At 41.1% G+C, this 24,914-nt stretch overlaps 2 protein-coding genes across 5 annotated transcripts in view; one reads left to right on the top strand and one right to left on the bottom strand.

The window, feature by feature from the left end:
- Positions 1 to 399: 399 nt before the first annotated feature.
- Positions 400 to 21,991, bottom strand: gabra5 (gamma-aminobutyric acid type A receptor subunit alpha5). Of its 2 annotated transcripts, none has more exons than XM_034880810.1 (10): positions 21,151 to 21,534; positions 20,387 to 20,471; positions 20,062 to 20,186; positions 17,401 to 17,468; positions 16,616 to 16,836; positions 13,593 to 13,675; positions 7,473 to 7,616; positions 3,799 to 3,951; positions 3,239 to 3,450; positions 400 to 2,027 (listed from the first exon to the last, which is right to left on the bottom strand). In XM_034880810.1, exons 1-10 carry the CDS (start codon positions 21,221 to 21,223, stop codon positions 1,737 to 1,739), a joined length of 1,455 nt encoding a protein of 484 aa, XP_034736701.1. In that variant the 5' UTR covers positions 21,224 to 21,534; the 3' UTR covers positions 400 to 1,736. The 2 variants fall into 2 exon arrangements, with proteins under 2 accessions (XP_034736701.1, XP_034736703.1); XM_034880812.1 differs by lacking the exon at positions 21,151 to 21,534 and adding an exon at positions 21,566 to 21,991 and having other exon boundaries at positions 1,737 to 2,027.
- Positions 5,808 to 24,914, top strand: part of gabrb3 (gamma-aminobutyric acid type A receptor subunit beta3) — a 47,906-nt gene continuing 28,799 nt past the window's right edge. Inside the window, exons 1-2 of one of the 3 annotated variants that reach the window (XM_034880809.1) lie at positions 5,808 to 6,243; positions 23,710 to 23,757. In XM_034880809.1, the coding sequence (XP_034736700.1) occupies positions 6,149 to 6,243; positions 23,710 to 23,757 (143 nt within the window). In that variant the 5' untranslated portion in view covers positions 5,808 to 6,148. The remainder of the gene's footprint in view (positions 6,244 to 23,709; positions 23,758 to 24,914) is intronic. The other 2 variants (XM_034880807.1, XM_034880805.1) reach the window with 2 other exon arrangements.

Genomic DNA, 24,914 nt, shown 5'->3' with positions numbered 1-24,914 from the left:
ATTTAAATCTCAACAAAAAAGAAAATAAGATTTAAGCTCCTTTTAAGTGAATTATCTGTGTTCAGTCTTTGTGCTAAGCTAAGCTAATCGGTTTGTGGCAGTAGCTTCATATTGCTGTATAGACACGTTGAGTGGTAGAAGTCTTGTCATCTGACTCATGGAAAGAAAGCCAAAAAGCAAATTTCCCAATATATTAAATGATTCCTTTAATTTAAAGCAACACTACACTACACTACCCACTACAGGTTGGAGGCTGATGTGTCCATTACAGCTGTCATGTTGTCCCCTTACGTCTCATTGGAACTACAGATCCACAACCCGATCTGGCAACCCCGCGGAGTGCGGGTCTATCCGGTAGAGAGCCGGAGAGCGAATGCAGGATTCCGAGCTGGTGAACCACTGAAACCATTATTTTAAGGTACAGTACTTGGGTGCGGGTTTTCCAGATCAGCTAGCAGATCTGTAGTTGAGATATAAGGATAATGGTAACGTAATGGACAGTTCCACTTCCAGCCGGTAGGGGGGTCGAAGAGAAAAAGTTCTTCAGTGTTGCTTTAACACTCATTTGATGACAACTTCGCCCTGAAAAATTACATATCGTGATTTAAAAACAAGATTGGTCCAAAAGGAATAACCTGGTCATGTGACTTTCTGTCTCTTTGATTGGCCTGACGACCTGATAACTCAGTCTCTCAACTACTCTTACTCTAAATTATGACAAAAAGTGATCCTGCTCAAAGCATCCAAATATTGATCAAGAATATTTGCGAGTTATCATCAAAGCTTATAGAAACGACAAACTGATCTAAAAAACTAAATGTTTTGAAAAAGCATTGTATATTCGGTCAACATTGCTAAAGCTCAAGCTATTCTGCTCATTTCCCAATATCCAGTCAATGAAGCGCTAGACTAGAGTAACACTGTGATGCTGCATACGCATAACATAGAAGCTAACCTTACTGGCTTAAGGGGTACTTTTTTTAAAAGCATATATACATGTTTCTTAATCTACGACCATATGTACAGGATTCTCAACATGGGGACCTGGAAACAAGCTGCCGCTGTATCACTTTAGCTTGAGATCTGTCCCCAAAATTACATTTATGAAAAAACTGGCCATTCAAAACTGAGAGAAAAGCAGCAAAAAAGAAACACGACAGGATTTAATGAAAGTTTGAAATCTGGCTTCTGAAGAAGTAAAATAAGATTTTAGTGCATTCATAATGAGCTATCACACTCTGAAGGCAACACATTTAGCATGGCTATTCATCTGCTTTTAACAAGGAAGCAAAGTCCCATGGGCCTGGGCCCAGCCTCGCATACCGGGACCTCCAGCCCATTTGTACAAAGTAAGGGTCACAAAAGGAAAAGCTGCTTTCAAATAATGACACGGTAAAAATGTTGTTTTGCATAGCATTTGGCCTTACTGTACCAGCATCTACTGTAAATGCGAGGAAAAAATATAAATGCCAAATGCTAACGTTGTGAAACAGGAAACTAATCAGTGACTCAGAGATTTAAAATGACAAAGCGTCTGTTAGGAAAATTTGTATGTCGTACATGTACAAACTCAAGGCAACGTTTTCCTGAAGCGACAGACATGCAATGTTATCCAATGACCTAAAAAAACACGCACATCTATGATACAAGGGCTAAGTGGCATGGATGAGTATTGCGTTCCCGTTATGAAATCCTGAAGTGGTTGTCCGGACGATGAATGATCCTGATCGCAGAGCTTAAACTGCTCCTTTGATCACGGGTTCCCTATTGAGATACGTGGCCCAGTACACCAGGTTGAAGGTCCCAAACAGCACCGGGAACACTATTCTGGACATCTTGTCAATCTTGCTCACACTGTTGTAAGTCTTTTTGGGGTCCGGGGCCTTGGGTTCAGAGGGTTTGAGCTGAACAGCCGTGCTGTTTGAGATGGTCGAGATGGCTGTGTCCTTCGTGAGGTTGGTGGTATAATTCACACCGGCCGAACAGGTGTTGTTGGGCTTTTTAGACAGAGCCAAAGGGTCCTTCTTCTGTGGGGACAGAGAAAACGCATTGATTGAGGTGCTGCACATTTATCAAACACAATAAAACTAAGCTATATTATAACATAGGCAGGCACACACACACACGCAAACACACACTCTATGAGGGGAATAACAGAGGGCCAGGGAAGGCTGAATGTGGGGATCGATGTCCTTGGCCAGTAATGAACTGGCGCTGTGCCACAACACTGGCCCACGGAACTGCAAATGTATTGATCCGCCATTTCTGAACTTCATCTCTTATTTTATTATCATTTATACATCGTCGAGTCCACTACTCCTCCTTTCCACACTACCACTCCTGAAGTGACACAGAGACGAGAGAATGAGTAGAGTAGAGGAGAACATGGGAGTTGTTTTTGATCAGCTATTGATATCCTGATCTCACAGTAGGGTTTAAAGCTGCTGTGACGTACTAGTGAATATTAATAGTAATTATTTAACAAGATAGAATACAGCACGACCTGTAATATCAGTTGGTTGTCTTGTTGTTGTTTTCCAATCAAATGTTCTTGAATATACCAATATTGGAGCACTGCAGTAGATTCCTACTAAGTTGTTGACATGATTAATGGTAATGATTATATTCCACTCCTATCCTGTTTCCAGGCAGTCGGCTAACCCTTTTTTTTTCTTTTTTTTTAACTATCTAAAATGGAAAATGCTACATTTAGAATAAGGCCTTATTCAGAGTATCCAAATGGAATATGCTGTTTACATGACTCAAGTTCAGAATACTTGTCATATTCTGAATAATAATGGATTATCAGTGTGTATGTAAACATAGTTATTTTTCTAATATGGGTGGGAAATCTTAGTTTTATTTCTGTTCATATTTTAGAAGAGAATATAATATATAATAATACTGGAAGACAGGAACTCTGTCCAGCATTTTTCCTGTTTCCCATACCGATATATAGCTGTCATTCGGTCTACAAATTGCAGTTCCTTCTCCGTCTTCCAACAACTTCCTTTTCCTGTTTCTAGGCATTGTTGGCATCTACATACCCCCCTTTTACCAACCAAGGGGCAATACTGAGGCTGCCGGATAGAAACCCAACAATCTGCATTCACAACCAAGCTGAGAGACACCATCACCTGTGGTGAAAGTCAGTGAGTCAGCCAGGTTTGGGCCTTCGCGATGTGTGATCAACAAGGACACACACACACACACACACACACACACACACAATACATACCTTGGGCTGTTGGGCCTCCATTGCCTTTTTCCCATCCCAGGCCCAGCTCCTCTTGGTGAAGTAGTTAACTGTGGCAAACTCAATGAGTGCGGAGAAGACAAAGGCGTAACACACGGCAATGAACCAGTCCATGGCAGTAGCGTAAGCCACTTTAGGCAGAGAGTTACGAGCGCTGATGCTGAGAGTGGTCATGGTGAGCACTGTGGTCACACCTGGTGGTGGAGAAAACTGGGTCACTTTGACGAACCAGACTAACCTCTGACTTTCTGTTTCTATTGCAACAGATGAAGTCGTAGTAAAAGGAGGGGCACATTTCAGAGCACTGTAGATAAATCATAGCAGCAACACCAGGTTACAGTATGCATGCATGATTTCATTCAGCTTACATTTTATGTATTAAGCTTAAAATGAATACTTTAGATTAAAGACTCTGCAGTAATTTTACAGGTTTATTAAAACCGTATACATACGTAGTCCTATGGCCGTACTAATAAGATGTAAAATTGGTAATTTCCACAGTTTGACTGGCTGATGTGTCTGTCTATGTGTTTCAAACTCACCAAAGACAGTCCGCGCTGGCACAGACTCCCGGTTGAGCCAAAACGAAACCTGTGACAGGATTACAGTCATGAAGCAAGGCATGTAGGTCTGGATGACAAAGTAGCCGATCTTCCTCTTCAGGTAAAAGTGAGCCATCATCACGGTGTATTGGCCTGTAGGAAACAGCAGGACAAAGGAGGAGGAAAGGCTCAAAGTGTTGCCGTTTCAGTTTTTGGGACAATGTTATCCTTACTCTGGATAATGAAGAAGATAGTATGCCGCAATACTGAAGGAAATGGTGTTGGATGTAACCGTGGATGGAATATGTGATTTGATACTAAACCAAGCAAACAACAACTCTGTGTATCAAAAGTAAGGCTGGACGATATAGAGAAAATCAATAATCCTCAGTAATGTGGATATAATGACTAAGAGGGTAAATGTAGATAATAGAACAGTTACAACAGAACTGAAACCCACTAAAACAGACCAATCAATCTGACTATTCATGTACATAGTTATCTGTTCTGACTGCACCTTATTATATTCTATCTGGAATATCATTTATTGTGAAAACAACACTGCTGACTTTCTCTCTGACAATGTGGGCGGCAAGCTCTCTATTCTCTGCCAAACATAATATTTGTATGTAATATTTTTTCACCCAAGATGTGTGTAGTAGTAGTAGTAGTAGTAGTAGTAGTAGTAGTAGTAGTGCCACGTGTCATTTTCTTTTTAATGTTCTTATTTTAGGTCGTGACTAGTCTTCACTACCAGACCTGTCCCCACAGCGCTGCCCCTCCACACAGACACACCCGTCTGGGTGGTTGGCCTTTCTTTAAAATAGTCTTGGGAAGGAACTTGTTCTGGTGGAACATTTGCACCCTGTCAAAAAAAAAAGCCTCATAAATATGAAATGAAGTTAGCTGTTGACACAACACAGCAACGTGAGCTATTTAGAGTAGCGGCATATCGCCATGCGTAGTTTTACTACAGCAAGACTTGCCATTTCCCGCGTGCAGTTTGCCAGCTCGGAGGCTGTGGTTGTTGTTTCCCGAAGTGAAGGGAGTATAGAACGGCAACACAAAGAAGGCAAAAAGTGACGTCATCTGGAAGAACATCCAGCTGTACGACAGTACTACCTGCTAAATGAACCGCCATCCAGACTTTAGTTGCAGCTGGTATTACTACTGGTATTACTACAGTGGAACTCCTCTGGTATTACTACTGGTATTACTACAGTGGAACACTGCTGGTATTACTACAGGTATTACTACAGTGGAACACTGCTGGTGTTACTACAGAGGAACACTGCTGGTATTACTACAGGTATTAGTACAGTGGAACACTGCTGGTATTACTACAGAGGAACACTGCTGGTAGAGGTTCATGGTGACGGAGACAGGCGGATGTCCCTAGATTGAGTGTGTTCTCTGTGATGACCATGATGATTAAGGTGACCTATTTGGTGTTTGTGGGCTTTAATGATCATTTAGTTTCTGTCTGACCTGCTTTGGATGGGGATTCCTCTCTCTGACACTCTTCTTTTTGTGCTTACAGGCATTAGAAATCTCTGTTTTCATTCCCTTTAATCATTGGGTGTTGAGTAGTCAGAGGCTGTGATTGAGTGCTGTATAAGTCAACTTTACTTGAAAACCTCTAGGAAGGACTACTCTAAATATGAAAGTGTGAATAAAATCACTGAAAAACAGGTTTGTGGGGGAAATCATCATATCCTGTTAATCAACTGAAGATTTCATTTGAAGGATTTTTCTTTCTCAAAAACCCTTTCGGCCATGGAGTCTGATAAACTCCACAGATGACTGCTGCTTTCTCCTGGCAAAATCCGATTTTTCTGTCTCACTAATCCCTTGTCACAATCTGCACCCTGTATATCTCTCTCTGTGTCTCTCTCTCTCTCTCTGTGTCTCACTCTTTCTATGTGTGTGTATGTATGTATCTGTGTGTGTGTGTGTGTGTGTGTGTGTGTGTGTGTGTGTGTGTGTGTGTGTGTGTGTGCGTGCGCGCAGCAGGCAGGCCATCCCATTCTGTCAGGCCAGGCCACTCTTGATTGGGAACATACATCCTTGCCTGGTTGAGCTCGAGCACTAGAACGGACCTGGATCAGCAGTGATTACGAGCAGGTGCACAGATGAGTGAGGCAGAGGGCGGTTGAGAGGGACTGGGAGAAAAGTTTGGATGGTCCGTGCAATGCGAAAAGCATCATGTCTTTAATGAAAAGGGCACCTGTGTTGGTCCAAGGACTACTAGCCAGCAGCCCTGCTCTGTGGTGGCACGACTGGGCAAACCCCCCTCTGATCTGACCGCCTGCCGGGCTCGGACGTGGATGGAAATCTCCAAGGCGTGAAAATGCAGTTGTGGTGGATTTTACTGTTTGGTTTTTGGAGTGTCCGCGGGGAACTGCCATTCATAGCGGAGAATAATGCAGTCATGTTGGTTAACTGGTGAGTACAGCTCTAAACCATCTGTTGAGCTTTGCCGCTTTCTATTTTGATCTGAAAGCACTGCTGTGTGTAACGTAGTGAAATTACAAGGTTTGTCGAGGGTTATCGATTCAATTCCTGTGTCTACATTTTCATCCTCTTCGGCTTAACCTGTGAGGTCAAAGGTCGCCTCTGCCCAGTGTGAGAGCTTTGCGTAGCTATTCTTGTCTTTTTAAAGAGGGTTTTCACCTCAGATTAGCAATGCTAACTAAGACCATGCTGGCTCTGTTTGTCTGAGCCATGCGGGGGGGGTGACAGAGTTACACAAAGACCGCAACCTGTGTGCTAATCTCAACTCAGTCTAGGTTTCTTCTTCTGCTGCCTAAAAAGCTCTGCAGCATACTTAAGAGTACACGTTGAGTACAATCTCCAGTGTATTTCCCGGCAGAAATGCGATTAGGAAACTACCTCTGTATACATTATGGCTATAGGAACACCCCCCTGTAATAAACCCACCAGCAACAAGCAGCAGAAATGTATTATCATACTTCTTTACATAACAGAATTAAGCAGATTCCCCTCGCCCGCCACCCCCAACGTGTCTCCGCCGCTGCAGCCAATCCCTGAGCCGTGACGTCACTCAGTAAAAGCACAACTGCTGATGGGCCTGCATACGGATTAACCCTAGAGACCCAATGGCTCAGGCCATGGATAAGTGATTTTTTTCCTCTTCTCTTGGCAGCCTCAGAGACAGCTGGCTATGTGTGGGAGGCATTTTCAAATCCTTGTAATTCATTCATTGTCTCTATCCAGCTTGATTTGGAAAAAAAGAAAAATTCTTCTTTGGATGGCACCCCTGTAATAACACAGAGCTGAGTAATAGGGTTGAAGTGGGGGCTTAACATGCCCGCTCCTGCCTGAAGCTTCTGGATGAATGCTGTTATACAGGCAGGAAAAACTTTGGGATAAAAGATAATTGGAGGCATGTAGCCACATAAATGTATAGATGCTGGTGTGTATGATAGAACATCATCTTTTTATTTTAGACTGATTTGGGGCTTTTTTGGCCTTTATTTGATAGAATAGCTGACTACAGGAATAGAGGAAGAGAGAGCCCCCCTCTCTCTCACTCCGTGGGTCGGACTCTAACCCAGGCAACCGTGGTAAGGACTGAGCCTTAGTATATAGGGCGCACGCTCAACCAGGTGAGCTACCCGGTGCCTTGAATAGGTCATCTTTAATCTGAGTACCTCGACTGGTGTAGATGTCCTCTGTCCCTGCAGTCTGTCCAATCAGATGGTACTGGTTGAGCCGGGAGCCTTCCTCTGCCACCACCACTGACTTGGCTGCTCCCTGCGTCCACGTGTACACCACCTCCGAGACTGGGTACGCATCTATGAAAACAAGACAGGCAGATATAGTACAAATTGTTTAGTATTCAACAAATTTAACATTGTTGATATGCAGTTTACAAAATGCACAATTCCAATTCTTAATTCAATAAGTAGGTTTTTAGGCTAAAAATGGCCAATGGTCCAACATGTCACATGGGAGGGTTTAATGTTTAATGCTTTTCTCCATCATATATGATGGGGATCTAAATATTTTCAGGTTTTTTGACTTTTTCTCTATTTTCCGACATTTTAGAGCATGAAAGCAAGCAATGCTTATTTTATATATGATCTGTTTCCTAAGGTTATTCAGATGTACATGTCAGGTCAGAAGATCACTACATTGCTCATCAAATATGACCTCAAATGAAATAAGGACATTAATCACAATCTTTAACTATTCCTAAAGCAGAAAGAGTTCATTCTGAAAGAAGAGCCTCTCCAAGATGCTGCTCACCAAACAGCTCCTGATGTGTGTACGGTGAAATTCAAAGTCACTTTAGATAAAAGCTTCTGCCAGTGTAACGTAATGTCATGTTATGTGGTGAATCAAATCAAAATCATTTCCTGATTTCCATCACAAACTGAGCAGCATGTGCACACACACACACACCCATACGCAGTATGCAGTGGCTGAAGCGAAAACAGGATAACTCCCCATAACTCGCCCGGAAGTGTGCCTGTTCTGTCTATTATTTTCATGCTCTCTATCAGCTTTTGTTGTTGTTCAAGCAAAGATGATTTTGATAAATGACGATTATGTAAGAGTTACTGTACGTTTTAGGTCTGGTTTCCGGTCCAGGTACTTCTAAATCCTAACACAGACCCACTGTTAAGCAGGTAAATTCACACCAGTTATTATCAGACCCAAAAGGAATCTGCTGGTTATTTTTGACAGTTTTAGGTGGTGATGCAGAATGAAATTCTGTGTCATTTGCGGAAAGTTTTTTCTGCTTGGGATGTGTTGACATTCAGAGTTTAATTTGTTAAAATGTGTGGGAAATTCTGCGGAATTCTGCCTCCGCAGATTCCGAGCAAAGTCCCAAAGTGACGCATCCTCAGCTCTTTCCATCTTCACTCGACTCACATCGCGCAGTGACAGAGACAGGTCAAAGGTCAATGTCCTAGTCTCTAAATAAACTCCATTTTTAATGATGATTATCATTGAAATAATGTCAATTAATGCAACTGTAGCTTTTTTTTAAACATGGTTTTACGTAGTTTGATGACAACCAAATGGTTTTGGAGTCCTTTGATGGGAATATATATATCAGGTTTTGGTTATACAGACAATACAGACTAAAAACCTCCAGGCCGTGTTTTGTGGTGGTGTCAGCACAGTACATACAGTAGGAGAGCAGAACCGTGTCAGACCAGGGTTAGCTTCTGAATCTCCAGAAACATCCGTCAGATCCTGTAAACTGTTTACACGTTGGGTCCTCGGCTTCTGAGCCTCTTTCACACATAGTTCAGGTTAATTACTGGAAAACCTATTCAGGCAGTCCAGCAGCCCAAAAACTCAACAGAAGAAAGAAGATGGGGAGAGGCCGAATGTACGTGTGCGTGGTGGAAGACGTTTATTATTTTATTATTATCAGGAACATGGCGGGCGACAAGCTGCTTTTGTTCTGCTGCCTATGTCCTCTGATGTTTTTGTATATTCAACAAGTGTGCTTGTTAGTTATCAAGTCACCCACAAAAAATATTGGCACAGAAATGCAAAAGCATTTTAATTTTTCACTATAAAAAGTCGTGGATTCAACATCAACGCAGTCTTGTGCTGGGTTCGCCCGCTCCATGTGGAAGCTTTAACCTTTAAATGCCCATCCCTGCTACGTTACTGCTGTCTTTCAAAACACATCCCTACCTGCATTTACCTCGAAAGGCTACTAGGTCTTGAGGTGAGAAGTTGGCGCTACAGATTTCCCTGAATGTGTGTCCCTGCTTTCATACACACATGACCCCGCCAGAACGTTTGAGGGATAGACTGCATGTGTGAAGGAGGCGTTAGATGTTCCTAGCTAAGAAATGTGGCGTGGCTGTGAACTTTCACCCACTTTGCTTCATTATCAGAGATTAACTTTGTGTCACTAACTGTTGTAATCAGTTTGAGTTTTAACAATAGGCAGATGTTAATGGAACCATATAATATGTGAATGTTGCCACCGTGTTGAGGGATTGCCTTGAAGGATTTACTCACAGGGTTGACCTTTTAGCGCTGGAATTAGTATTTTAGTCGCTTGTTTGCAGTTGTGTGTGAAGCACGACTAATGGTAAGCCTTTGATTCCAATTTCAAAAACATAAGTTCATCTTGAAAACAAGCTCTGGAAAATGCAAAAACCCTCTCATTCGCTCAAACTGTACTGTACTACAAACCTCACAAATACTGTAGATGCACTAAATCCTTGTGTGTGTGTGTGTGTGTGTGTGTGTGTGTGTGTGTGTGTGTATGTGTGTGTGTGTGTCTCTCTCTCTCTCTCTCTCTCTCTCTCTCTTACTCTCTATCGTAATGCAGTGCAGTGTCCAATCTAAAAGTATTGCATTAATCCAGCAATGTGGTGTTAGAAGACAGCAATTGAATTTCTTTTCTCTAAGACGTACACATTACTTTGATGGAAGTATGGCAAAATGACCACAAAAGAATTCACAGGAATCTGCTTCTATAGCATCTTTTGTAACTTGGAGTATACCAGGCTCTGTGCTGTGTGGAACTAAAGTTGTGCTCTTTAATGAACTAACTGATTGTAAACAACTTTCTCTAATATTTCAGACAGAAAGGAAATTGTAAAAACAAATACAGATTTAAAAAAGGCATGAAGCATTTGCACTGATAAGAAGTAAGGATTTGCAGTAAACATATTTTTTGTCATATCTTATACTGTGCTAGAAGAACATATACAGCATATACAGCAGTAGAACCACATTGCAAGTGTCTCCAACAAAGCAATGGGAACTACAGTACGTTGTAGATACCAAAGATATGTGAAAAAGTTCAGTGATGGTGGGTAACAACTGTTCTTTCTTCCCTTTTATTCTTTCCCAATCCAATACTGTATCTTCATTGTATTTCTGTTTGTATTATCTTAACTAATCTGTCACACATAACATATCTGGTGTCAGTATAGAGTGGTAGCATTTTTTGAGTTTGAGAGAGGCTGATGTCTGTGATACGTAAATACATGTTTAGGGGTGAAAAAAAAACTTTATTGGCTTGGAGTAATTGAAAATAAGGGAGCACCGAACAACGCAGTGGAATCAAAGTAACACGTTATTTTCTGATTGTTTCACATCAGTTACATTCTAAAGCAAAAATAAAATAAACACTTTTACAGGAATGTGCAGCACTTTATGCAAATGCACAGCTTTATCCTGTCTGTGTGTATCTGTTAAATTTGTTCCTCAGTATCAAATGATGTGGTAGTGGGACTAAGAATGGGCTGCTGTTATTGGCTGGGGGTTACACACCCACGTGGGGCCCAAAGTTTCTTTGCTGACGCCCATAAACAACCCACACACATAAAAATCAAAAGAAAAGAGAAAATCCCGGCAGAGGGCAGAATACAGAAACCGCCACACACTTGATTGAGAGAGATTGCTTTTGCATTGTTTTTTTTTGTAAAATACTGCATATTGTACTTTGAACCGACAGATCTGCGAGTGGTAGTGATTTTCTTTGTTTAACTCAGCCATAACTAAAACAAGAGAGGAGGTGGAGAAGAGAGAGAACTATGCAGACATTCACGGAGGAGAGGTTTAGATAAACTAAATGGGTGACAACATTAGAATAGTAAAGCAGAGATAGACAACTGGGGTTACTATATGTGGCGTTAGCTTCACGCCAACACAGCTAATAGCAAATATATATTTTGTTTCAATGTGTTTACATCATCCAAATATTTTCTACCCAGTTTACACTTCTTTTAAATTGTTCCAACTGTATAGCGCCAGCGACAGTTTGAAACTACGGTGAAAGGAACAGGAAGCAGAGGATGAGACTGACGGTAAGGTCAGTCCACGGGAAGTGATTAACGCAACGGCAAAGGCCAGGTCTCCTGTAGCCGTGAAAGCCTTCAGCCCATTAGGTCAGAGGATTAGTTGGGGTTAATGGAGTCAGAGAAAACAGGATAGACTGCACCATGGTAACTTTAACAGTTTAGAACCTAACACAACATTTGCTGTGACATTAGCTTTAGATAATCATTTTATGGCCATCAAAGTAATTGTTATTCTTAAGTTAGGAATAGTCTAGTTGTATACAGTCTATGGGTACAGGTCACTTTGCCACCTCTGTTTTAATAGATAAAGGATCAAAGCTCAAGATGAACAGCACCACCCTCTAAAACCTAATCGTGACAAATGCTGAGAACATTCCATCATATAGTTTTTTTTGTACTGCTAAAAAAAATGGTGTGCTTTTGACTTCTTTTTGAGTATTTACATGTATCCATTTAATTGTGTATCCATTAGCAATCACGTTAGGTTAAGTATATCGCCTATGATGGTTTTTGGCTTTGTGATGAACAGTTTCCAGGTTTCTATCTAAATGTAGCACGCATTTAAAAAAATGATTGGCGTTTCCATCCATGACATTTGATGATGAACATGTTAAGTTCTGTTCCCATTGCCAGATATTGCTTTCATTGATAGACCAACTGATCTACCTCTGCCAACTGTAAAACAGTTTTCTTTTTTGTATGCTATTTCTTTTGAGCGCACATTGAATATATACCGTATATATAATACATATATATATACATGAGCTGCTGCTTACATTCGCCCTTGCAGAGATAAATAAAGTGAACTGAAATCAATTTAATCACAGTTCAGTTACACTGAATCTACAGGGCCGCAGATAAAACATCAGTGTTTAAACCTCATATAATTAATACAATCATGTGTTGACGTTGTAGGCACACTGAGAAGTTAATCGACATCAGATGGCTTGCATCAAGTACACAGGCCAGCACAGTCTCAGTTATTTGCTCTGATTGTCTCGTGGGGGTGACCAAAGCAGGCGTAGGAGTAGCGAAATGACACTGAGGGGAGCCTGCAGCTTCCTGTGACTCTGCATCAGAGCCCAGAGAGAGTTGAGGCTGGAGATTACCCTCCACACCTTAGTGGGAGTGAAGACCTCAAATGTTAATCTTAAACTTACACAACAGGAGATCCCCAGATATTTCTGTACCGCTGGAGCTATGTAAGGCAACCTAACTGGCTTAGAAGGCGTGGGACACAAGTCACACGTGTGGTTTAGCTGTGCAAGGTGTCGGATTGGCTTTTTAAAGATTACCTTAGTAAGTGTGTGTGAGTGTGAGTGTGAGTGTGAGTGTGAGTGTGTGTGTGTGTGTGTGTGTGTGTGTGTGTGGTAGGGTATGCAGGGGTGTCAGACTGGGGGTGGGGGCACCCAAAACAAATGCTAGAATGAAATGCTGTGGATGCTGGAAGGGACCTATTGAGAATTTCTTTCTACAGGACCCAGAATCTGGTGCTATGGCCGTGTGTGTGTGTGTGCGTGTGTGTGTGCACGTGCACGCCCCTTGCTTTTCCACTTTGTGTGGTTGAAATATTTCCCATTAAGTGTAGCTGAGGCAGTGAAGGATGCAGGAGAGCAGCCCTGACATGTTGATTAATGGCTTAATCAGGACAAGTGTGTCAGTGTCTACACGACTATATCCTGCACTGCCATAACAATAGCTTTCCACCGGAGGGACACAGGCTGTCAAACACAGGCCGGTACAGCCATCCCGATATCCCCTGCATGGATAAAAACTCTGAAACTGATGTCATGTCCATACGACAGCACACGCCACTTTTCTCACTAGTGACCTTGTGTATTTTAGGAAAGGGAGGGTGGTAACACTTTTAATGTGTTACCGATGTCTAGGTTGTGATCATGAAACATTTCAACTGTACCTTTTCCTGCGTTATTAATTGCTGTTACTCGCTGTGTGCATTTGCTTAGAGGCGTGTTTACTCACAGCTTCCAAATTTAAGGGGACAAGCATGGGCGTCCATCGGGAAATCCTCCAGTTGCATGGGGCATTCTGCTGATATAGTCAGTCTGAAAGAAGAAGTGTGCAAAGTCAGAGTGTGAAATGATCATCATCATCACAATGATCATCATTTTCACAAATGAACATACTCTCTTATTATGAATAATTTGTTTCATTACGGCTGTGCCTAGTTGGGTATACAGCCATTACCCAATGAAAATCATAGTCTGTCTTCATTATTGTCTCTGATACTTAACAGCAGAGTCAAATTTAATTTTCCCAGCACGGAGCAATAGGCAACTGAGCCACCAGAGGGACCCGTGATCATATCTATCTAGGAAAGATTATGCAACTGTGTGTGCCAAAATGAGCTCGAGAATTATTTGAAAGCAATTGAGGGTTATTTCATGGAGTAATGCTGCCACCTGTCTGTGGAATTACAAAAAATGCATGAATAAAGCTTTATTGGAAACAAAGCAATACAAATGAGCTCATCTAGTGAGTATAATGCATTAACCTGAATTCACAGGAGCCAGTGAACGCCACAGCCTTATGTGGTGCTGCCCTCTGCTGGCCACACGTGGGATAGTCTGCTCCTGTGATCAGACGCCCGCTGGACAGCCAAATATTGTTCAAACTAACAACACATAAAGTATTTCAAATTCTAGTTTGGATCTGAAGATTTCCCACAGTAATAAATATACCTGGCTGGATTTTTTGAAAATTGGTATAAAATGATGCACCCATGAGGTCATCTGTAATATTTCTATGTGATGATATTGTGCAACCATTAAAAAGTATTTTAATATCTTACTTAGTGTTAACATTTATAGCTTCAGAGTAGAGTTGGACCGAGCTTATTCATCACACGGTCGGGCAGTGTGCATTTTTAGCAAGGCGGATACAAAGGGGAACTTTATGAAAAGGGGTTAAGCTACCGTAGAGTATAATACGATAATATGATTATCACATTACATAATATTATATAACAATACTTTTATTAGGTACCACTTGGGAGTATTTGCCTAATGGGTTCTTTCACTTTATATTTATATTTGGAATAACTTTCACTTAGTGTACTTAAGTAGGATCTGAGTACTTCTAATACCACTAACAATACCTCACACTATATTATACTGATGCAATACATACATCACATACAATCAGAATTCCAGTATATTGAAGGTCGTCTGCTTTCACAGCTGTAAAAACATTTTTTTAAATAGTCAAAAAATGTATGACCCACATCAACATACAGAACACGTCATACACCACTGTCCTGTAGTGGTGAGAAAGGGAGGAGAATTATACTGAACACTGTATATTATAAAAATATATATTATACTGTATAATCAGACTTACAGTGGGTCTGTTACAGCATACATCACTCCCTGGTGGGCTATTATGCAATGTGTGTGTTTGTACATTGCAAACAAAGTGTCCCTCTGTGATTTATTATTTAAGTCCCCATTCAATAATATAACACAATCTGAACAGACAGTATTTGATTAATCCACAGAAAATAATTTCCAACTATTTTGATTGTCAGTCTTTAATTTATTAATTCTTTTTCAAATAAGAAAGTCAAAGATTCATAGTTGAGAGGAGCTGCTGCTTTTGCTTGATGTCTTCTGTTTTTGGACTGTTGGTTAATAAATAACAAGCAGGGATTCCTCACCAGTGTGTATTATAAAGTGGAGAACTGCAAGATGGATAGCTTAGCCTAGCTTTGGGTAGCTGATATTTTCTGAGCTTGACTAATATCCTTAATAAATCATTATGGCCAACAGTGCAGATGAATTACCACGTGAAACAGAAAAGCTAAATCACTACCATCACTGTTATAACACGCAGACATCTTATGTTTTAGATTAATAGGGAGTGTTATGATCTATAATAAATATGTAGTGTACTGTAAGGTCTGCGCAGCCTGGATTGAAACGGTCTTCTCTCTGAGAGATGTTTCCATGGAACACTAGCTGGCCACACTGCGTGTACTGTGAACAAGCAATATGTGAGAGTAATGCAGACGTGAAATCTTTCTCTAATAATCTGTTCCCAGAACACCGACCAATTAATGGGCCATTGGGAAGCCGTTACTAATGGCTTGTAGTATTAGCAATTGTGCTGTAGATTTCAAGCAATTTTAAAGTCAGTGGATCAATAGTCATTTTTTGACATGCCCTCCTCGTCCATTTCCTCCAATTTCCTTTGTTAATATTTGATTCTGAGGATTTATTGTCCTGATAAGACAATGACACAGCAAAGGCATGAAAGTGGATGTAAATGAGATGTTTCTATCTCGGATATTATATTTCTTTCTAAAGTATCGACAGTAATGTGTTGCTCTCACCCATAAATCTGCTAATCAATCAACTGATAATGAATGGGTCATCTCTTAAGTGACTTTTAAATAACATAAAATGCCACTTTACACATGTCCATAGCAGCTCATACACATGAGTTGAGTCCTGGTTACCTCATGTGAAGTTTTAAAGCAGTGATAAGCAGAAAAGCCCATGCTGGTTTCTATGATGAGGAGACACAGTTATTGGTTGAGGAGGAGTGGAAGACCCAGTTCCCAGTGTCGGAGTTCCTCTGACCTCCAGCATCCAGTATGAGGACAACATGATGACGCGTCAATGCACCACTGAGACATGGAGTATGTACCTATGCCTACCGTACAATAGAAGACTCTAAAATGCATTTGAAAAAGACTAAAGTCCAACACCAGCTCACTCAAAGACAATCTGACATAAGGTCACAGAGTTTTAGTCACAGACTATAAGATTTCACCACCAAGACTTATGAATTACGATAATGTCAAATATATTTGATTTTGTTGGAAACTCGCTGGTCAAGACGGAGAAAAAGAATGACTGAATACAGCTGGGACTCATGGGACTCATGGGACTCATGGGAGTAAGGTCGGTGTAAAGTCGTTTGAGTGGTTGGAAAAGAAATTTAGGAAAAAAGCAGGATAAAAGTTTAACCGTGGGAGAGATTACCTCATGGTGTAGAGCAGAGTCCCGTCGTCTTTCAGCCGCAGGAGCTTGTTAGGTGTAGTCATGTTGTGTGCGATGGATTTCTTCCCGTTGAGGAAGAAGGTGTCCGGAGTCCAGATGTTACTGGCCAGGAGATTGTTCAGGGGAAGCATCTCCATTGGGCCTTTGAAGCAAAGTCTTTCATCTTTCCAGCTTTGACGGAAGAACACGTCAATAGTGTATTCCTTTAGAACAAAATTACACAATTAACACAGGTTAAAATGTCCTGGTAAGGTTACCTTAAAATTACAAGGTTACCTTGTTTCAAGCCATTCTAGCGTGGTAGAGAAAGCCTGCAGGAAGACCCAGCTCCATTTGGGCCGGTTCTCATTAATAATCAACCAGCTAAGCTGCTTGAGTCTGATTGGCTAACAGCTAGCCAATGAGAGCCTGCCTATCAGCATCCTTTACCCAGCTCATGAATAGTAATGAGCTCTGACTGACCGTTAATAAACATTGACCAATTAAATGTGTGCAACCTGAATCAATTCTTTTTTTAATACTGAAACTTGAATTTCGGGATCTGAATTTGTGACCACTGGTTATTCAAAATCCATTTTTGAAATTGCAAATCAATAAATTTTAATTTAAAAGAGGTTAATTCAGGAAAAATCAGATATATGGTTTTCCAAGTAATATATTTCAATTTTAAGTATCCAGTGGTGGTTCAAATTGAAATACGTTCATAGAGTTGTATTATTATATTTAGTAGAAGTTTAGAATGTAACATACCAAAAGGAGCTTCTTACCATTTCAGTGTCAGAGACTGGACCGAAGCTTGTCACAAAGATGTTGGTCTTGATCTCTGTCACCTTCTCTGTAAGAATACAAAGAATACTCTGAGTCTTAACAATAGATTCATATTTTGATTAGTGCATGCATTATTATTCAGAACCTATTCTACATATGAAGGCCTAAGGCACGTTTTTTGTTTTCTGTGACATAACATACATTAAATGAGAATAATAAACCAACTTCCAACTTCCCTAACCCTGACCTTGGTACAGGTTGTTGCAGTATCTACTGTATATGCAGCATCATTCAAATAGATACTTTTACTAGCAAATGCAGTTCTACAGTGTTGGGTTTGTCAAACTTTGAGTTGTTTGGTGAAGGTTGGAAGTGATAAAGCTACTCAACTGTTGGTTCCATCCTTCAAATATATCTTCAAATAATGTGTACTAGTTGGTAATTGGGGCTGAGCATCACAAGGTTGTTTGACACATTGCAACTTCAATGCTAGGATTTTCTTATATATTCATATTGTTTTCATGAAATATCATCCCACACAGTTGAAACTTTCCCAAGCAAAGTAGCACTTAGCAATGTTAAAAAAGGAATACCACTCGGTGTGATAAATCCAATGAGACGGAGGGTAGGTTCAGTTACAGATGTACTGTTCAAGGATTGCTGTCCTCTGCAACGGTTTCCCTTCTACAGAGGGATTATCACTCCTTCCCCTAATAACAGAGAGGCTGGATGTGTGGACCGGTCGGTTTGAGAACAAAAGAATGACTAATCCAAGAGAAACCATCACTTCTGGTCCAGCAGTTACAGAGGGAGAGCACTACCTCACAATACTTAGTCGGTGGTAGAAGGTGTCCATGCATGACATCAAGCCTTTTTTTAAATTAATTACATATTATAACAGTTTTATTAAAGCCCCTGTATGAAAGGTTTGAAATGTTTGACTTTGGCGACTCCTGCTGGTCTCATATTAGAAAGACACTGTGGCGTTCCTTTTGTTTTGAGTTAATTAATATAAAACTACAGTTTTTTTCAATTCAATTTGTTAAAGTACATATTGGAACTTTTTAAGGTTCCGTAACTTACCAACTTTAATTTAGGATTAGGCATGTGTTGGTAGCTATTTAAGAGAATGCTGATTTTACTGTAACTTGATTTTGTATTCCCTGCAGCATGTTCCAAACAGTCTTGACACCCTGACGCTGTTAGAGCAGCTTAGTCCCCCCGGGACAAACATCTGCAGGACCAGCACGATGCAGACACAGTGTATGCACTGCCTTAAAGTTCATTTGTACTTATATAGGGCCAAATATTGTTCATGACACACACACATTTAATAGTGTTGCTCTTTAATGATCTAAACTCTGTACTGTTTCATAAAACAATAAAACACTGAAATCAAATAGCATTCAGTGATGGAAGAAGTGTTCAGGTCTGTTACTAATGTAAAAGTTTGAATACTACAATGTACAAATGCTTCCTTACAAGTAAAGTTCCTGCGCTGAAAATGTAACTTAAGTAAAAGTATGTAAGTATCATCAGGACAATGTACTAAAGTAATAAAAGTACAAGTACTCAATGCAGAAAGATCATCCCATTTTTGAAAGTGGAAACTATCCAAACAGTTCTGTCAATCAACTAAGTGATTAATCATTTCAGCTGGACTTGTAGGCCTTTATATTGATGGGAAGTTTCATTTTTGATAAAAAAAACTAAAACCTATAGCTGTCAGATTGATTTAGTGAAGTAAAAAGTTCAATTTTTCTCTCTGAAATTTAGCAGAGTAGAATTAGAAAGTGACATGAAAAGAAAAGACTCAAGATTTAGTAAATGTGCATAGTTCCATTCCAGCACTGTTCTCATTAGACCGTGTTCCGTGTCCCAGCATCCCTCTTTTTGATAATACCCACGGGACTGCTTTTTATGACAGGAATATTGGCTTTCTCAAGGTCACGCCAGCGTACTATCTGCTTCAGCGTGTTTCCATTGCCATTAAATCATACTTATAGGAGACGTTAACAGCTGATCACGCCTCTTTGTCAAAGACTTCATGAATGCAGACACGTTTTCCATGTCTGGAATGAGCAGAAGAGAGATGTTGCCTGGCTCTCTGTGTGGACTGAAGGGCGGTAATCTTTCATGCAGAGGCTGAACAACATGGTTTTCTTTCATCTGGATCCAAAGGGACAGAGCTTTCTGTATTGGGTGTTATTAAAAAAGAGACCCACTCAAGATAATTTCATTATTATATATTCAGTTCTCATTTATGCCACAATATATCATTTTCAAATCGTCATTGAAATATAAACTTGCGCATAAACGCATTGCAACTAAAAATGCAACTGCACTTTCAAATGGAATTATAATTCTTTTTTTAGGGGTGCCTTACATATTGAATCCAATGTTCATTGTGGTCAATAAAAGAACATTGGAAATGTTTTCCTTTCTTTTGTTGTATTTGAGCAGAATATTGACCCAGCAGAAAAGCAGAACTGAATATATCTGATATGTGTTGATTTATCACCGTTATACCGTTATCGCGCTATTCAACGTTATCGTACACTTTCCTCACTTCGTGCAGTCCTAGTTCTCACCTAGCAAATGTGTGACTGTTTTAATTATGCCAGAGGTGTTGGGCTTTGTACATCCAATTGGCCGCCTACCTCCCAGTCCAGGGCGGAGCCTGTTGTCGTAGCCGTCCAGCAGTCCGTCCAGGATGCGTGTGAAGATGGTAATGTTGTCATTTAATTCTGCCTCTTTGGGAGTTCCAGTTACATCCTGGGAGAGGCTGGATGGAAGTGCATCAGAGAAACTAATTAGAAAGACACAACTCTTCAAACCAGAGATAACCCAGGATAATCTACCCTGAAGTACTTTAAAAAAAAAGTCACTTAAAACTTTAAAACGCTATGTCAATTCACTTAGAGATGAATTCTTCAAAATGTGCTTTCATGTTGTCCTGCAAAGTTCCAGGAGTGAGTTCCTTACCTCGGACGGCAGGTGATGCTCACAAGCAAGACACAGACCCACAGACGTCTCATTGCAAAGCTGTAGCACATCCCATCGTCCATTCCTGGAACGAGACATCCTCCCTTGTTTAAAACTACAATACCTTGCCAACTCTGTTGACCGGCTGCTTTAAACTCAAGCTAAAGCAGTAGTAACAGAATTTAACTCCATAATGATGAACTGTACCGCCCCCCTTCTAGTAGTTTCACTCTGAAAACAAACTGAATAATAAATATCCAACCATGTTATTAAAGATTTCCTTGCAGGCGTTAACTGGCAGCTAGTATCTGACCCTCTCTGCATGCATGTAGGTGTAAAGTGACCCGTAAATGTTTATCAGGTGCACACATTATTTCACTACTACATCACAGAAGCACAGCAATGTGCTGCCAGTTTCACCCAATGCAGCAATCTCAATGCACCCAGATGTGTACACATTACAATCTGGCTTTTCTAAACACTACAGGACAACATCTGGACAGCTGTTAGTGGATGACTGAATTATTATAAATAGAAAAAGAAAAGGTGATGATGCAAAGTTCCTGTTTCTTCGATCTGCAAACAGCGTGTTCTTTCTTTGTTGGACCCTTGTCCCTTAGCCCCCCCCCAATGCAGGAGCCTCTGTTCAATTTCACTAATTCATTCTATAAGTTGATGACTAGTGAAAGGACACAGGCTGAGCTGTGCTGTATTGTTCCCCACCACTGGATATCCACTCCTACCTAAAGGTGCAACGACTCTACCTGGATCTACACGCGCACAGCTGGAATCCCGCATTCCTTTCTGCACCGCAGCCGGACTCTTCGGGTTCAGCATGAAGCCCCTCAGTGTTGCTGTGACTGTACGCACCTTCCACTGCACCCCCCTCGTTCACGACTCACCCATGCACCTCATCCCTACCTTCAGTGGGAGGGAAAGTGTCAATACCTCTCTCTCTCTCTCCGGCTTTCTTCCCCCCCGTCCGCGGTTCTCTATCAGCCTAACCCGGTGCAGGTCCCCTTCCAGCTGCAGTGGCAGACCCCCCCTACCCCCGCCCCCCCGTACACTACTGTAGCCTATTCTTCTCCCATGCCCACACGTCCCGCTACATCTCCTACTGTAGGCTGGCCTGTAACAACGCCGGTGCACCGGCGCGGAGCCGCAGTCGCCGACGCTTACCACACAAGACGATGCGCAGTCAAAGTTGTCCAGCTCCGTAGATAGGCTGGAGCCTGGATCTCACACGCAGATTGCACGGTTTACTGTTTGGCATCAATTCCGATGAACGTCACCTCCATCGGCGCACAATAACTGCATATCGGAGAGGGAGACGGAGAAGAGAGAGGTGGAGGAAAGAAAGAAAGATGTGGACTAATTCCACTGTCAGCGAGGTTTTATTTTCGCCCCACGGCGATTAAAAGGTTGGCAGCGGAAACCTAAAGGCTTCCCAACACTTCTGCTGACTGACCATCCTTTTTAGTTTGGGTCTCCGAGGAGCCGCGAGCACACAGCAAGCTCTGCGAAAAAATCCAATAGTGTGTCCAAAGGCAGAGCCATGCAGATAGACTTCGGTCTACAGAGACGAGCAGTGCGGCCAGGGAAGCAGGAGGACGTCTGGCCAGAGAGCGGAGGAGAGCTGCTGTACCGGAGGGATGGAGAGGCAGATAGGGGAGGGGGAGGAGAGAGAGAAAAGGAAAGAATAAAAGGATAAAATATCAATGACAACACAAACGCTGTAAAAGCTTTATCAGCCAAATATTCTCAGTCTATAGGATGGGGGATGTGACAGTCTTAAAGTTCAGCAGACATAGAGCCCCTACAGTGATGCAGTGGGCTTCTCCCTTTTTATCTGTATCTGTGTTTTAGGGTTGTAAATGGCATGCCATGGTGCTGTATGAACTTGTTCTGCCAACATGTGCAGTCAAGGCAAGACATAGGGATGCACCGGATGAGGAAGCTCTACGTTTGGAGTACCACGATACTGATATTACTTGTGATAAATGAACAGAGATTAAAGTGTACTCAGTTCTGCCTCTCTGCTGCTGACAGTATTCTGTTGAAATACAATGAATTGATTGTTATATTAAAAAAGAAGTGGAAAGGAAAACCTTTCCAACTGTCTTTTATTGAACAAATTGAATATTCATTTGAATATAAAAGGCAGGCCTACAAAAAAGGAATGGCACTTGGTTACATGGTTACACTTTAAAGTGCACATTTCTCCTGATATTTACTACAGTAGAAAACTATCACAACTATAACGAAAAAAGACGTGTTGTTGAGTTAGCTTTCCTAATGCCTAGGTTGATGTCCCAATGTCAATTAAAAAAAACAATATTGTACAGTCCTGGGTAGAGAGTAGGTATGCATTGATGAAATATGTCAGATTGCTTGTCTTTTATAAAGGGAATTCCAGTGTGTGACCAATCCTCATTCCAGTATATGCAGGTTTCTGTCAGGCTCCCTGTATTTGCTGTGCTGAGCTCGTACTGCGTGAACTGTCTTTGTGACATGTATTTGAGTTGAGTGTGATGTCAGCCCGGAGGTCACAATATGGTGAGAAAGTAACTCCGACCACTGACGAAGCAATAGTAATAAAACAGGCAGAAACCTAACAAAAAGATTAGATTTGAAAGTCTCCTCTTAAGAAACGGTGTACAGCTACACCCTTGTAGTAAATCGCACCGCATTGATCCCAGTGAGTCCCCTGCAGTGAGTAGAGTTATGGATCTGGAATTTGAAACAAAGAGGAGCCTGGGATCAGATCCTTTTCTGCAGATATCCAGATTTTAGGAACAGGAAGTGGTATTGTGAGAAAATGTTTAAATCCCTTGTAGTGTTTCTTTTTGTAATCTTATTTTTTATATCCTTCATCTGTTTCTTTCCCTTGTCATAGTGCAGCCTATTGTAGGCCTGACTTATGTGGGACACAGATCCAGATTTTCTTTTTTCTTGGTTAATGGTCCAGATTGCAGGAGGAGACAATAAGTCACACACGTCTCCCAGCAGCACAATTAGAAGTCCACAGAATATTTTATCATTCTACATTCATCTCCACCGGGGGTCAACTCACTCACAACTGTATAAGGGGGGATTTGTTTTAAGATCTTAAAGACGGGAACAAGTTGTTTGTGCATGTGCAGCATCTTTAGAAATGTGGACTCTGTGTGAAAGCCTTCTGGTTCTTCTGTTTCCTGACGATGTGGTTTCAGGACTGGGTTCAGAAACAAATCTTTAGCTGGTACATGGGAAAAAGCCAGAGTCAGGCAGAGTCAGCACTGTTTGGACACAGAAAGTAATTCCTTCTTCGTTTTTATTTACAGGAACGCTGTCGATGGGAACAAAAGGCTGTACACCGTCTATGATACGAGGTAAGAATCACTCCCTAAAACAAGTACTAGAAAAGAGTAGAAAGAGTGTTAATTCTGAAATGCAGCCAAAGATCCGAGTCTATCTCTATGGTATAATGTTGTTGGGAAGAGTCCAGTTCAGACACACACTCATTCCCTGCAGTGGTATTGAACTTCTATCACTACGGCAAATACTCCAGCAGAGTGCTCGGGCTGAGAACAAGTTTACAGCCTTCTCATAAAATCTGCATGTGAGCAACTTAAATTGAGTAAAACAAAAGTATTTCACACCTTATTCAAAGATTAATTCTCACTTTGTCTTCCATTACTAAACTCCAACATGATGAGAACAACTTGCACACCTTATCAGGGGTAGATTTGAGCAAATCTAGAGCCAATAGGAGTCTTCTGTGTTTTTATGGCAAAATGAAAATGAATAGGCTTCTATACAATACTGCATTACACCATGCTATGCTTTAGGTAAACAGGTGGCCTATTGTGCATTTATACTAAAAACCCCTTCTGCCTCTCTCCCACTGATCTTTGCCATTTCTTAAATCTGACATTTCCATAGTGACCAGATTCTCTATATCCCTATAGCCTACATCACACCTGGGCTCTTCTAGACCAAAGGAAATATGTAGACTACAATTTAATACGAAAAACTTTATTGTCCACAAATGTGAAAAAGCTTCTTTGGTTTCACCATAAATTCAAGAATACAAGAGAGACAAGACGTTACAAACAATACGTAGCCAAGACGGCATACCGACTAAAAAACAGACAATACGTATCCTAGAAAACGACTTTAAGGGTTACATATAAATATATCCTGCTTGAAGTGATTAAGTAGGATATATACTACTAATTAAACTTTTTATGTAGAGGAAGTCTTTGTTGTAGCCTACATTACTTCTTTCAAAATGTAGCCTACAGTCCCACATTAAGACATTCAATGTATGTTGCATTCCTGTAGCAGTAGTTTCCTTTAAGCAGCAGGCTAAATAAAAAAACATGCTTCATATTTTAAAACTTTTTGTCACACCTGAGTGTGAGTCAACCACCACGTGACAACCAGAGAGACGCGGGGGCAGCTTGAGAGCCCCTGGTGTCACATTAAAATAAAACACGGAGGTGTGCCAGTGCTTTGGTGAAGGTGTCAGCCCTCCTACCTACCT

Source organism: Etheostoma cragini, chromosome 9 (genome assembly GCF_013103735.1).
Source record: "Etheostoma cragini isolate CJK2018 chromosome 9, CSU_Ecrag_1.0, whole genome shotgun sequence".
In the NCBI taxonomy this organism is placed as follows: Eukaryota; Metazoa; Chordata; class Actinopteri; order Perciformes; family Percidae; genus Etheostoma; species Etheostoma cragini.
The sequence above is the reverse complement of the archived record's forward strand: the minus strand, read 5'-3'. Positions and strand labels throughout refer to the sequence as shown.

Excerpts from the sequence above, each read along its gene's own strand:
- gabra5 (XM_034880810.1), bottom strand. The coding sequence starts at position 21,223 with ATGCTGAACCCGAAGAGTCCGGCTGCGGTGCAGAAAGGAATGCGGGAT. Across the intron at positions 7,617-13,592 it reads TCCCCTTAAATTTGGAAGCT|ATGCGTACCCAGTCTCGGAG; the intron begins GTGAGTAAACAC and ends TTGTTTTCATAG. Across the intron at positions 2,028-3,238 it reads TGGAGGCCCAACAGCCCAAG|AAGAAGGACCCTTTGGCTCT; the intron begins GTATGTATTGTG and ends CTGTCCCCACAG.